Source organism: Schistocerca gregaria, chromosome 2 (genome assembly GCF_023897955.1).
Source record: "Schistocerca gregaria isolate iqSchGreg1 chromosome 2, iqSchGreg1.2, whole genome shotgun sequence".
Classification (NCBI taxonomy): domain Eukaryota; kingdom Metazoa; phylum Arthropoda; class Insecta; order Orthoptera; family Acrididae; genus Schistocerca; species Schistocerca gregaria.
In genome coordinates, this window is record NC_064921.1 from 169,644,981 (window position 1) to 169,658,772 (window position 13,792).

General features: G+C 40.1%; 1 protein-coding gene across 2 annotated transcripts in view; it reads left to right on the forward strand.

Moving 5' to 3' along the window:
• The first annotated feature begins 3,680 nt into the window (after positions 1 to 3,680).
• The window catches only part of LOC126336608 (uncharacterized), a 41,918-nt gene continuing 31,806 nt past the window's right edge, over positions 3,681 to 13,792 (forward strand). Inside the window, exons 1-3 of one of the 2 annotated variants that reach the window (XM_050000474.1) lie at positions 3,681 to 3,968; positions 4,351 to 4,403; positions 4,538 to 4,668. In XM_050000474.1, the coding sequence (XP_049856431.1) occupies positions 4,604 to 4,668 (65 nt within the window). In that variant the 5' untranslated portion in view covers positions 3,681 to 3,968; positions 4,351 to 4,403; positions 4,538 to 4,603. The remainder of the gene's footprint in view (positions 3,969 to 4,350; positions 4,404 to 4,537; positions 4,669 to 13,792) is intronic. The other variant, XM_050000475.1, reaches the window with a different exon arrangement.

Below are 13,792 nucleotides of genomic sequence, written 5' to 3' on the forward strand. Positions count from 1 at the left end.
AGCTAAAACTTGCCCATAGTTCTTGTGCCAATGAAAATTCAGGAATTTAGACGTCATCGCTGGATGATGAAAGTGAAAATGTAAGCCTGAACATTGACTCAATGTTTGAAAATCCAGTGAACGAAGGTGAGTATGATATCAAGTCAAATGATCAACCAGAATGTTGGGCGCTAGATCAAGGAATCTCATTTTGTGGGAAGATTGGCTGGTTAATCGTCTCAAACAAAAAAAATTCGTACCAAAATTTGCAAGGTAGCAGGAAATTTGGGAGCAGAAAGAAATAAACAATGCGCGAACATTGCACAACATTGGGCTACTGTATCTGTGGCATTTTTAGTTGATTCAAGAAAAGAAGAGAGGTTTCTTTTGGAAACAAAAATATTTAAACATAACGGAAGTTCGCTCATCAAGCTGCTGGCCAAATACTACCTTGTTGTGAAGAGAAAACTGGAAAATGCATACACTAGGAAGTTTCAAAATGAACAGGCAAGCAAATATATTTCGCACTGCTTTTAAAGTCGTGAGAATCAGCCTTTCAGTGATATTGAAACCGAAGCTGACCTGCAAGAACTTAACGGAGTTCTGGAGAGGGGGATACCGTGAAGATTTCGGGATTGTTTGATAGAGGAGAAAATGTCGACATCACTCCTTCCTCTTCTGAATGCAGTGAAATCAAATAGAGAATGTGACGTGGGTCCCACCAAAATTACATCTACATGAGCTTCGTTCCATCTTTCTTCCGTCTGAAGTTAGTTGATTGGTTTCCCACTGCAGTTGTTTCAACCTATCATTTATGTAAGCTCTTGGTATATGAAAGGCAGACATCTTGCTACTGACACGAAATGTTAAGTAAGAAGGCATGAAGATAGCAGCAGCCATGTACTGACGTCAATTTGGAAACAATTATAATACTAAGCACTGTTAATTACGACGTACAGGGTGTTTCAAAAATGACCGGTATATTTGAAACGGCAATACAGACTAAACGAGCAGCGATAGAAATACACCGTTTGTTGCAATATGCTTTGGACAACAGTACATTTTCAGGCAGACAAACTTTCGAAATTACAGTAGTTACAATTGTCAACAACAGATGGCGCTGCGGTCTGGGAAACTCTATAGTACGATATTTTCCACATATCCGCCATGTGTAGCAATAATATGGCGTAGTCTCTGAATGAAATTACCCGAAACCTTTGACAACGTGTCTGCCGGAATGGCTTCACATGCAGATGAGATGTACTGCTTCAGCTGTTCAATTGTTTCTGGATTCTGGCGGTACACCTGGTCTTTCAAGTGTCCCCACAGAAAGAAGTCACAGGGGTTCATGTCTGGCGAATAGGGAGGCCAATCCACGCCGTCTCCTGTATGTTTCGAATAGCCCAAAGCAATCACACGATCATCGAAATATTCATGCAGGAAATTAAAGACGTCGGCCGTGCGATGTGGCCGGGCACCATCTTGCATAAACCACGAGGTGTTCTCAGTGTCGTCTAAGGCAGTTTGTACCGCCAAAAATTCACGAAGAATGTCCAGATAGCGTGATGCAGTAATCGTTTCGGATCTGAAAAATGGGCCAATGATTCCTTTGGAAGAAATGGCGGCCCAGACCAATACTTTTTGAGGATTCAGGGACGATGGGACTGCAACATGGGGCTTTTCGGTTCCCCATATGCGCCAGTTCTGTTTATTGACGAAGCCGTCCAGGTAAAAATAAGCTTCGTCAGTAAACCAAATGCTGCCCACATGCATATCGCCGTCATAAATCCTGTGCACTATATCGTTAGCGAATGTCTCTCATGCAGCAATGGTAGCGGCACTGAGGGGTTGCCACGTTTGGATTTTGTATGGATAGAGATGTAAACTCTGGCGCATGAGACGATATGTGGACGTTGGCGTCATTTGGACCGCAGCTGCAACACGGCGAACGGAAACCCGAGACCGCTGTTGGATCACCTGCTGCACTAGCTGCGCATTGCCCTCTGTGGTTGCCGTACGCGGTCGCCCTACCTTTCCAGCACGTTCGTCCATCACGTTCCCAGTCCCTTGAAATTTTTCAGACAGATCCTTTATTGTATTGCTTTTCGGTCCTTTGGTTACATTAAACCTCCGTTGAAAACTTCGTCTTGTTGCAACAACACTGTGTTCTAGGCGGTGGAATTCCAACACCAGAAAAATCCTCTGTTCTAAGGAATAAACCATGTTGTCCACAGCACACTTGCACGTTGTGAACAGCACACGCTTACAGCAGAAAGACGACGTACAGAATGGCGCACCCACAGACTGCGTGGTCTTCTATATCTTTCACATCACTTGCAGCGCCATCTGGTGTTGAAAATTGTAACTACTGTAATTTCGAAAGTTTGTCCGCCTGAAAATGTACTGTTGTCCCAAGCATATTGCAACAAACGGTGTATTTCTAGCGCTGCTCGTTTAGTTTTTATTGCCGTTTCAAATATACCGGTCATTTTTGAAACACCCTGTAGTTATTTACTTGAGTAAATAATCAGACATGCTGAAACTTCAGTTATTGTCGCTGCATTATATGTAGTGTAAGAGTACCCCCAAACATTTTTTAAGAAAAAGAGCACTTAGTATTAGGTTCCTATTAGGAAGCAGTCATCCTTCCCACTTCTAAAAACTTATATGAATTGTCCTCTCCCCTCCCCTCCCCTCCTTGAGTCCGACCCTGGGTACGCTCTTGGGTTTCAGATGCATGATGACGATACGTGTTTAACAGGAGTTACGGGAATTGTTTTCGCAATACTTTTATGTTGAACAACAAAGGATAATAGCTGATGTTTAACTTTGCACGTTACGTATGAAAGCACTTCTCTTTTGGTTAATTCTCTGTCGACGCAATGCTGAAACGTTGACGACGCATATGAAATTCACCCGCACATGCTCGATGCGAATATCAAAACCTATGACAATAATACTTTTGGCCGCATTAGTATCAGCTCTTAATGGAAACTATTGGTGCCAACGGAATTTTAGTTTAACACATGTCAGCCTGAAAGCTCGAAAATTTCCGCTGAGTCACCGAATCGCAAAATCATAAGGAATTTGAGCAAGCTATTGCGTCTACACACTTCTTTAGACGCCAAAAATAAGTCAGGGACCAATGGGATGTGACTGTCTCTACTGCTATAACTATGGCAAAATCACTACATACATAAAAATTAAAACTGAATAACAACTGGAAACAGAGCGATTTGAAAGTCGCCCGTATATCTGCAAAATATGTAGTTTGCTAAATTATTATGTTGTCAGCGTTATATAAGAGTACTACTGAAACTTCTACGTTAAAATGTGTGCTTGATGCAGAAAGTGTCAGTCGTTACGGCATACATTACCGGTACCTTCATCTTTATCTGGCCACGAACGTTACACTCCGTCTCAGTAAGTTGTCTATCTGTAAACGACACATGTGTTGATGAAGTTCTGAAATGTTAAAACATAATCAGTCTTCACACTATACACATTTCAAAACGTTTATACTCACAGAGGACATACTAATGCTCGAAGATATATTGTACCATCCACAGACATCATTGAATGTTAATCTCAGTTGCCACACAAATATGACTGTTTAATAAGAGTCAACTATACACTACAAAATTTTAAAGCCAATAGAGCGCGGGAGTTCCTCGCGGAACAACCGAGGAACCAAAGATGATATTACATTGATGCAGGTCGTCATAGCACAGTCTAACATGTGCTCATAGTCATCTATGAGTAGTAGTTGTTTTGTTTTTCACATCACAAAATTTAAAGTATTTCTTGCCTGAGAAAAATGCTGTACGCCTGCACACCATGGAAGTTACCTGAATTTGTTAACATTACCGTAATGTAGGAAAGAAATCTCGAGAGTTAAAATTCGAAGTATGGATCCCTCTTCTCCGACAGCGAAATCTTTTTCGGACACTTCCGTTGAGCTACAAAAAAGGCAGAACTCGAATTTATCGGTAAGTAGAATTTGGTTACTCGATAAACTCTTATCCTATATGACTGGTGAGGAAACATTATGAACTGGAGCAGTAGATAAGAGGAAATTTTGCTTCCAGATAGCTTCAGTTCGTGCCAATACAAAAAGATCTTGTATAACGACTCGATGTTAATTATGATCCAGTCTGCTGGAAAATTTAAAAATAAAACTGTGATTTATCTTTGCTGGTCTTTCTTTAAGGGAATGCATTTACATGGTAGTTCGTGCTCAAAATAATAGAGCCCATTCAGTTCCAGCGTTTCTGAAGTTAGATGTTTTCGAAAACTAGTTGCATGTTAACTGTTTTATGCGTTCTTTCAGTTGAAGCCTCTTGACTTCATAATGAATTCTTTTCTTTTCAGGCTAAGGTTACGTGGTGCGATGGAAGAAAAATACATTTTATTCATACATTAAGGTATGCAATACTTCCACTACAGTTTTTATTAATATTCTTTTCACAATACAGAGATCAATGCCTCTGACACTTTTTGTGACATTTAATGGGGCCTACAACCGCTGACTTCCAGTTTCTTCTGTTCTTGTTACCAGGCATGATACGTTACATTCATCCTTCATCACGTTGATCCAGTAAGTAGGGGATTTTCCAGCGCTGCAATGGGTCTTGGGCCAAGTCTACAACTGAAACCCATCGAGGACAGATCTGAGCTTGCTTCCAGGTGGTAAGTAATTTCTTAAGTACATCACTTACAGCAACGATAATTTGCACTTATTTGGTAAAAGCTTCACGATAGTGAGGTTGCTTTCCAGGGGAGTCGGCCTCGAGTCATACGTTGTAAACGTGAGAGCCATTGCGTTTGGTAGTTTGTATGTCACCGGTAATTTTACTGAAATCAGGTTCCCTACACATATCATGACGTCCAGTGTTATCTCCTAAAGTCACAACATTGATCTGTCGTAAAATTTTGCCTCTGATGTTTCTTATCTCGTTGCCTCTAATTCCACATCTCATATCTTGCATCCATAAACTATGATAGATTTAGAGATTGTTATGATTTCTGATTTTAAAATTTCAATGAAGTTACCTGTTATATTATTTACTCATTAACCACCCATTTAGCTCTCTTAAATTTTTTATTTAGCTAGCCGATATATTCACGTTATAAGTCTTCTGTGTTTTATTCGGTTTTGTTACATTACTTCTCAAGTTGTCTCAGAGTTCTCTTTAGCACATTGTCGTCTGTGAATAAGACTGTAAAATTATGTCATTGTTAATCTCTTCCGGATTCGCCTCTTACCACTTCTGTAGAATATTCGTTTCGAGCTGGTCAAATACTCTTGATTGAGTGTTAGAGACTTTCCCATTTACTGTCTGTATATAATACTTTGCCTGTTTGATCACAGTGGCATTTAACAATACTGATTATATGAAACAGTATTTTACAATCTTGGAACTAGAAAACGCAAGCCCGTGTCACAATGGTGAGTGTACCTATTCATTTGTCCAATTCTTGCTAGGGGAGCGTATGGCAGTCGGATTTTTGTTTCTTTTTTTATATTTATGGTACGTGAAGTTCGGAACTCATATATCAATCAGCAAAAGCAATTCGATGCTACTCTCAAAAATTTTCGAGAAAAGCGACTTCAAAGTTTTCCGAACGTCTTTAATATGCTAAAGCGAGGTCAGATATTCTTAAGAGTTGGTGTGGCTGTGTGGCAGAAAGCTCAGTGGCCCCTCGTGTGGAACAGGCTCGATTATCAGCCCTGCTAAAATTTTAAACAAGGGTATATGAACACTTCTAAGAAGCATAAAATACAAAAGAATGAAGAAGAATTTATTTTGCATTTTTTTAAAATTTAACCTATCTTTTATAAAACATCAATAGCGTGTATATGTGCAATGAAAATCGGATTTTTGTCTGTGATGTGTAATTAGAAATAGAAATAAGAAGATCTGACATTTTCATAAACGTAGCAATTAGATATATGTTAGTTAGTGTATATGTAAAGAATTCTATATATAAGCATCGTGGGTTTTCGAACTAAACAGAAAAATCGGAAAAAATAATGACCTAAAAGATGCTTCAACCAGCGATTAGCAGTTCCTACAGCTACAGATATGTTTTCGTATTTATGTATTTCAAACTTCACGTAATTAATAGTAGTAGGTCAGACACCGCTGTTTAAAGATTTTCATCAGCCAGCAATCGAACATAAAATCTCCTTCATGCCAGGCGAGCACTCTACCACACAGCCACACGGTCTGTCAAGAAAACGTGACCTTGGTTTAGCATATTAAGTACGGTAGTAAAACTTCAAAGTAGATTTTCTCGAGAATTCGGTGAATTGATATTTGAGTTCTGAACATCACGTATAAATACAACAAACATTACAAAAATCCGTTTGCTTATTTTCATTGTTTGCACGGCTTACTAAAATTATGAGGTAACATCTCACTTCTTTCCAGAACATACTGTATGCCTGTGTCGTGTACGTGTCTGTAATGAGTGGTTGTGCTTTGGAGTGTTGTTTGTGTTGTTATAATTATTATGAAAATGAAAGGGGGCAGCAACGAAAATACGCCGAAGAAGGATTCATCATTTAGAAACAGTGAGACATACGTCGGAAGGCATACTTTATGAGTTACGAGATCGTCAGTTTAATTTATGTGTGTGTTTCATTTCTTGAAGGTAACTAAAGTGCGTTTTCGCAACCACTAAAAATTAGGTATTTAATTTAAAAATTTGCTTTTAGCTTTATTCATTTAAAATATCTCCAGAGAGGAAACATGTTTATATTTTTGGTTTGTTTTTAAATATGTTTATTTCCTGGCCACTTATGATGTTATAAATGAATAAACTGAAGCGTGTCCTAAAATAAGTATGCACTCTTAGTAGTTGCAAAAACGGATTTTAACTGGCAGAAATAATTGTACAACTACCGATACTGCTCATACAAACGAGAAATTTATGAGTAAGCTTCGATTTCTTCGTGAAATGGCATGAATGCCATGAACTACAGCAATCTGACAACTCACATAACAATCTAGAGCCGTGTCTCGTGTCCGAGCTTCTCTTACTCGATTTTACTGTGGTGAGCGAATAGACAAGAGGTGGAATATGACCCGGTGTTCTAGCTCCTGTACATTATTCATTATAGTTCTTTCAGTGGAGTTGCATCAAGTTGAATATTTATGAACTACTTGTCAATCGTGAAGCTTTTCTTCATAGGTGTAGTTACAATGAAGTGATTAAATCACAGGAACTGGAACAGGATGCACACTTCAAGGTGACATATGGGCATACTACATCATTTTCGGTGCATCCACAATCCAATAATCAATGATCAAAAGTCTCAGTGCTCATATTATCCAGATCTTTGGTACGAGCTGTTCCATTACGCTGTATTTTAATCATTTCATTATAATGCTACGTTTTCACATCGATGACGAATAAGGGAAGATAGTACGACAACATATCAGATTTTGCAAGTAATGCAGTTGTTGAAAAATAATATTCTAACGAAATCTTTAGCTTTTTCCAAATAACCTCTTTGTCGATTCTGGAAGATGTGCTAGGTATTTGTTACATGCCTTTGTTGGATAGTAGAACAGACACGTTCGTATTATAAAATCAATTTTTGTTTGGTTTTAACCGTTGAACCTAGGGTACTTCCTTTTTAATAAGATTTCATTGTGTAATCGGTACATGAGGTGTCCTACAGTGTAGTGAACGCTTTTAGTAAACCTTGTATTGCTGGATGATAAAGCTTTCCTTTGTCTCGGACCAGCACCAAAGACTTAAATTTACACTTTGTGGTGATTTTAACGCTACTGAGATTTCCGTTTGGGTTTGGCGTTCTAGAATCCTATTTTGGAAAATAGGGCTGAATAATCTTGGTGAAACAACGATTTCTAGGCCTACTTTGTCACTCTGTTCGCCGTTGCATTTGTGAAATTACGAGTTAGTCATCAAGCGCTTGAGGCACTGCTTCTTATTATCGGTGTGCCTCAATCATCAGTTTCTGATATAGGTTTCACTCCTTCAATGTGTGTGGCAATACGATTGAGACTGCTGACCTTTCCTGTTCACATTTTTCTCTCTTAGCGATTAAACTCAGATTTTCGATACTAGAGTACAGTTCGTAAGACAATACCTATTTTGAAACAATTGGGTATCAGTGTACATTGTGCTCACATCTTTGGTAAACCACTACGTTGCTTAGGAGTGGTTAATTTTTTTACGTTTGGATGGATTCGTACAGGCGGTTGGCGGAATTGGTGAAGGCGGAAAGCGTCGCTCGCGGGGTGGAATCAGAGCTAACTATTTGTAGTATCGTTCCCATGACCGATCGCGGTCCTCTGGTTTGGAGCCGAGAGGAAGGCTTAAACCAGAGGCTCAGACGATTCTGCGGAGATCTGGGGTGCAAATTTCTCGACCTCCGCTATCGGGTGGAGAAATGCATGGTCCCCCTGAATAGATCAGGCGTGCACTACACGCCGGAAGCGGCTACAAAGGTAGCGGAGTACGTGTGGAGTGCACATGGGGTTTTTTAGGTTAGAGAACTCCCTCCCTAGGCCCGACAAGACGCCTCCTGAGACGCGGCAAGGTAGGATTGGGCAAAATTCAACAGGGAATAACAATATTAATGTGCTAATAGTAAACTGCAGAAGCGTCTATAGAAAGGTCCCAGAACTGCTTTCATTAATAAATGGTCACAACGCCCATATAGTACTAGGGACAGAAAGTTGTCTGAAACCAGACGTAAACAGTAATGAAATCCTAAACTCAGATTGGAATGTATACCGCAGAGACAGGGTGGACAGTGAAGGGGGAGGCGTGTTTATAGCGATAAGAAGTGTAATAGTATCGAAGGAAATTGACGGAGATCCGAAATGTGAAATGATTTGGGTGAAGGTCACGGTTAAAGCAGGCTCAGACATGGTAATTGGATGTCTCTATAGGCCCCCTGGCTCAGCAGCTGTTGTGGCTGAGCACCTGAATGATAATTAAGAAAATATTTCGAGTAGATTCCCCCCCCCCCCCCCCCATGTTATAGTTCTGGGTGGAGATTTTAATTTGCCAGATATAGACTGGGAGACTCAAACGTTCATAACGGGTGGCAGGGACAAAGCATCCAGTGAAACGTTTTTAAAAGAGCTTTATCTGAAAACTACCTTGAGCAGTTAAACAGAGAACCGACTCGTGGCGATAACATATTAGACCTTCTGGTGACAAACAGACCCGAACTATTTGTAACGGTTAACGCAGAACAGGGAATCAGTGATCATAAAGCGGTTACGGCATCGATGATTTCAGCCGTAAATAGAAATATTAAAAAAGATAGGAAGATTTTTCTGTTTAGCAAAAGTGACAAAAAGCAGATTACAGAGTACCTGACGGCTCAACACAAAAGTTTTGTCTCAAGTACAGATAGTGTTGAGGATCAGTGGACAAAGTTCAAAACCATCGTACAATATGCGTTAGATGAGTATGTGCCAAGCAAAATCGTAAGAGATGGAAAAGAGCCACCGTGGTACAACAACCGAGTTAGAAAACTGCTGCGGAAGCAAAGGGAACTTCACAGCAAACATAAACATAGCCAAAGCCTTGCAGACAAACAAAAATTACGCGAAGCGAAATGTAGTGTGAGGAGGGCTATGCGAGAGGCGTTCAATGAATTCGAAAGTAATGTTCTATGTACTGACTCGGCAGAAAATCCTAAGAAATTTTGGTCTTATGTCAAAGCGGTAGGTGGAACAAAACAAAATGTCCAGACACGCTGTGACCAAAATGGTACTGAAACAGAGAATGACAGACTAAAGGCCGAAATACTAAATGTCTTTTTCCAAAGCTGTTTCACAGAGGAAGACTGCACTGTAGTTCCCTCTCTAGATTGTCGTACAGATGACAAAATGGTAGATACCGAAATAGACGACAGAGGGATAGAGAAACAATTAAAATCGCTCAAGAGAGGAAAGGCCGCTGGACCTGATGGGATACCAGATCGATTTTACACAGAGTACGCGAAGGAACTTGCCCCCCTTCTTGCAGCAGTGTACTGTAGGTCTCTAGAAGAGCGTAGCGTTCCAAAGGATTGGAAAAGGACACAGGTCATCCCCGTTTTCAAGAAGGGACGTCGAACAGATGTGCAGAACTATAGACCTATATTATAACGTCGATCAGTTGTCGAATTTTGTAACAAGTATTATGTTCGAGTATAATAACTTTTCTGGAAACTAGAAATCTATTCTGAATGAATCAGCATGGGTTTCGAAAAAGACGGTCGCGTGAAACCCAGCTCGCGCTATTCGTCCACGAGGCTCAGAGTGCCATAGACGGGTTCACAGGTAGATGCCGTGTTTCTTGACTTCCGCAAGGCGTTCGATACAGTTCCCCACAGTCGTTTAATAAACAAAGTAAGAGCATATGGACTATTAGATCAATTGTGTGACTGAATTAAGGAGTTCCTAGATAACAGAACGCAGCATGTCATTCTCAATGGAGAGAAGTCTTCCGAAGTAAGAGTGATTTCAGGTGCGCCGCAGGGGAGTGTCATAGGACCGTTGCTATTCACAATATACATAAATGACCTGGTGGATGACATCGGAAGTGCATTGAGGCTTTTTGCAGATGATGCTGTGGTATATCGAGAGGTTGTAACAATGGAAAATTGTACTGAAATGCAGGAGGATCTGCAGCGAATTGACGCATGGTGCAGGGAATGGCAATTGAACCTCAATGTAGACAAGTGCAATGTGCTGCGAGTATATAGAAAGTTAGGTCCCTTATCATTTAGCTACAAAATAGCGGGTCAGCAACTAGAAGCAGTTAATTCTATAAATTATCTGGGAGTACGCGTTAGGAGTGATTTAAAATGGAATGATCATATAAAGTTGATCGTCGGTAAAGCAGATGCCAGACTGAGATTCATTGGAAGAATCCTAAGGAAATGCAATCCGAAAACAAAGGAAGTAGGTTACAGTACGCTTGTTCGCCCACTGCTTGAATACTGCTCAGCAGTGTGGGATCCGTACCAGATAGGGTTGATAGAAGAGATAGAGAAGATCCAACGGAGAGCAGCGCGCTTCGTTACCGGATCAATTAGTAATCGCGAAAGCGTTACGGAGATGATAGATAAACTCCAGTGGAAGACACTGCAGGAGAGACGCTCAGTAGCTCGGTACGGGCTTTTGTTATAGTTTCGAGAACATACCTTCACCGAAGAGTCAAGCAGTATACTGCTCCCTCCTACGTATATCTCGCGAAGAGACCATGAGGATAAAATCAGAGAGATTAGAGCCCACACAGAAGCATACCGACAATCCTTCTTTCCACGAACAATACGAGATTGGAATAGAAGGGAGAACCGATAGAGGTACTCAGGGTACCCTCTGTCACACACCGTCAGGTGGCTTGCGGAGTATGGATGTAGATGTAGATGTAGATTCATTTATGTCACATTACATGCATATTTACGACACCGTACTGAAAAGTAATGCCTTCGATTTTTTCTTCTGTTCTCAGTATTTTTCGAAGTATTATATTCATGTATATTACTTGGTCGACTTTTCCGCTTTGCTGACGCAAGATGCAGTCTTTCATCGCTAGAGGGCTCCGAACTGTATTGTATAACATAGCAATGTGTAATGTGACTATGTCGGTGCGTGAGAAACAGTGTGCTGCAATCGAGTTTGTAGCCGCAGAAAACGTTCCTCCAATTTAAATTCATAGAAGATCTAAAACTATGTACGGCGATGATTGTATTGACGTCACAAATGTACGGCGTTGGAGGAAATGGTGAGACAAACTTTCATCACCTATCACAATGTTATTAAGGAACCCATCACTCTCACGCTCAAAAAGCAAAATAAATTGTTGACAGATGTCGAATCACCGCTATTTCACGTCGCTCATTACTGATGCCGCTACAATCATCACTGTATACATTTACCATTTTTCTCTGAATTTCAATTGCGGGAATGTGTTCTGCGATTAGAAACGCGATTACAGCACACTGTTTCTCAAGCATCGACATAGTTACGTTACACACCGCCATGTTACACACTGCAATTCAGAGACCTGTAGCGGCTAAAGACTGAACATTGCGGCAGCTAATCGAGAAAGTCGACTGAGTGATACACGCGACATGTAATATCTCTACCGAGATTGAGACCAGAATAAAAAAAATCGGCGTCATTATTTGTCAGTACGCCCTCGTGTTGCATACATCGCTTACGATTTCTCAGAATCATACAATATTTCAGGACCATTTTTTCTCACGTATTTTCGAAACAAGAAAGCAACATCGTTAAAAACCAATTTCAACAACATATCAAACGGAAGAACGATCCCTTTCACATTAACATACTCGCATACATAAAGAAATAGTTAGCAATTGAAATAAAATAAATTATTGAATTGTAATGAATTTAAGTTGTACTGTGCGCTTTGCGATTACAGATAACTCTACAATTCACTAAGTTAGCTCTTCTTGTGATGAACGGCACAGCACTTATTGTCCAGGTGCATTCAAGACAAATACCGTATTAGAATGTTTATTTTTAGTAAGTATATTAACACAATGAATCAATTCGCTGGTCCGTTTCCTAATACAGTTCTACTTGAAGCGTATTCTCCATGAATCACATGAGAGCTGAAGGCGATCGTGCTATGGGACTGGTTCTGTGGACCGCTTGTCAATTTGCACATCATGTTCATACATAATTACGATTGACTTATAATCGCCAGCATCCGCTGAAGCAATTTCTTTCAGAACTGTAGAGCGCCGACAGTCATTCTGTGGTCTTTCATGCAAGCTTGCGTAACCTCGTGCTGTCCGAGACCGTGCTTTCCACGTAGCGATGTTCGACGATCCGCCGTCTATACAAAATATCGATGTTGGGAGTTTAAATGTCTATACGAAAGTCTTTGAAACATCATAAATTTGATGTGAAAGATAAAATATCGAGTTTCAATGTTGTCAAGAAAACCAGGGTGCTTGCTACCACTGTCAATTACTTTTTCGTTACTTACAGCGAACTTTTTGCGAAGATGTCTCATAACGACACCAGTGCAACAATTTTTACACTTTTGCAAAAGTGGCCACAGAAGGAAGGTTCAATATTTGTGAACGAACTAATGTGGGAACATTGACTGTATCCAAACGAGGACTGCAGACATTGTCGATATGGCATATCTTTGTGACATTCTGGAGCCTAATGAAGTGGCTACTCGTAAAATTTGAGTAGAAAAGTACTTCTCGAGCAGTAAAGGAATCCCAGCAACGAGTATGTTTAATATGAAAACATCAGGAATGCAGCCAATTACGGACTTATAGGAGAGAATCTGAAGCGTTGTAAGGGTTTAGAAGTGAGATTACTTGTAAAATAAGTCCTAATATGTTCTGCTTTGAAAATAATCCACTCTCATATACAACATTTCGACTCCTTAATCAAGTTTAGTAATGTGATCTAACTAGGAAGAAGTTTTAGAATATTACTCTTGAGCAAGTACTTTGTGATTGAAACGGTTTACAGCGGCAAAAAAAATAAATAAATAAATAAATAAATAAATAAAGGGTAACCAAACTTTTGTGGAGCAGTTGTATCTATTTTCCCAACAAGCAAAACCTATATAAACAACGTGGCCTGTAGCCAGTTGCAGTGCACTGGGGACGGTAGCCCCAATCTGTTAAGGTAACACTCAGACATACTGCATTGGAGATACGAGCATATATTTTTGTAGATCAAGTATATTAAAGTACACCGTCTCTGTAACCTGCATCACCGTCAAAACCTACCTTATCTGCTGAAAATCTTGCAAAGAACGTAAAGTATAAAATTCA